General features: G+C 62.3%; 1 protein-coding gene across 1 annotated transcript in view; it reads left to right on the top strand.

Moving 5' to 3' along the window:
* The window catches only part of GNAZ (guanine nucleotide binding protein (G protein), alpha z polypeptide), a 19325-nt gene extending 18401 nt beyond the window's left edge, over positions 1 to 924 (top strand). The window contains exon 2 of the mRNA XM_005886300.2: positions 566 to 924. Coding sequence (XP_005886362.1) covers positions 566 to 910 — 345 coding nt within the window. The 3' untranslated portion in view covers positions 911 to 924. The remainder of the gene's footprint in view (positions 1 to 565) is intronic.

Genomic DNA, 924 nt, shown 5'->3' with positions numbered 1-924 from the left:
GGTTGGAGACGCCCCGTCCACCAGGCTGCAGCCCAGAGCCACGTGTTGTCACCACTGGGCCCGGAGGAGGCGCCAACAGGGAAGGAGCCTCTTACAACCCGTGCCGGGCTCGGGGCGTGGAGGGGCTGCAGCCACTTCAGGGCCGCAGGGCCAGTGGGAGACGCTGCAGACAGCGCACCTGGCAGCGGACACACCCAGCAGAAGATGCTTTATTTGTTAATCCTCCCCCGAGGACATTTTCCCATTGATGTTTAGGGAGAGTGAAAGGGAGAGGGTGAGACAGAGAAACATCAATGTGAGAGAAACACATCGATGGGTTGCCTCCTGCATGCGCCCAACCGGGGCCCAGGCCGGGGAGGAGCCTGCAACCGAGGTACGTGCCCTTGACCGGAATCGAACCCGGACCCTTTGATCCGCGGGCTGATGCTCTATCCACTGAGCCACACCGGCTAGGGCCAGAAGGGTGCTTTTGTGGGGGCCAGGCCCAGGCTGGGAGGCTCGGCCGTGGGGGCCTGGGGTCCTTCCTCGCAGCCCCCCGACTAACGCCGCGTGTCCCTCCCCGCAGAGCCGGATGGCGGAGAGCCTGCGCCTCTTCGACTCCATCTGCAACAACAACTGGTTCATCAACACGTCGCTCATCCTCTTCCTGAACAAGAAGGACCTGCTGGCCGAGAAGATCCGGCGCATCCCGCTCACCGTCTGCTTCCCCGAGTACAAGGGCCAGAACACCTACGAGGAGGCGGCCGTCTACATCCAGCGGCAGTTCGAGGACCTGAACCGCAACAAGGAGACCAAGGAGATCTACTCCCACTTCACCTGCGCCACCGACACCAGTAACATCCAGTTCGTCTTCGACGCCGTGACCGACGTCATCATTCAGAACAACCTCAAGTACATAGGCCTTTGCTGAGGGGCCGGCCAGCC

This window comes from Myotis brandtii, unplaced genomic scaffold (genome assembly GCF_000412655.1).
Source record: "Myotis brandtii unplaced genomic scaffold, ASM41265v1 scaffold97, whole genome shotgun sequence".
Classification (NCBI taxonomy): Eukaryota; Metazoa; Chordata; class Mammalia; order Chiroptera; family Vespertilionidae; genus Myotis; species Myotis brandtii.
The sequence above is the reverse complement of the archived record's forward strand: the minus strand, read 5'-3'. Positions and strand labels throughout refer to the sequence as shown.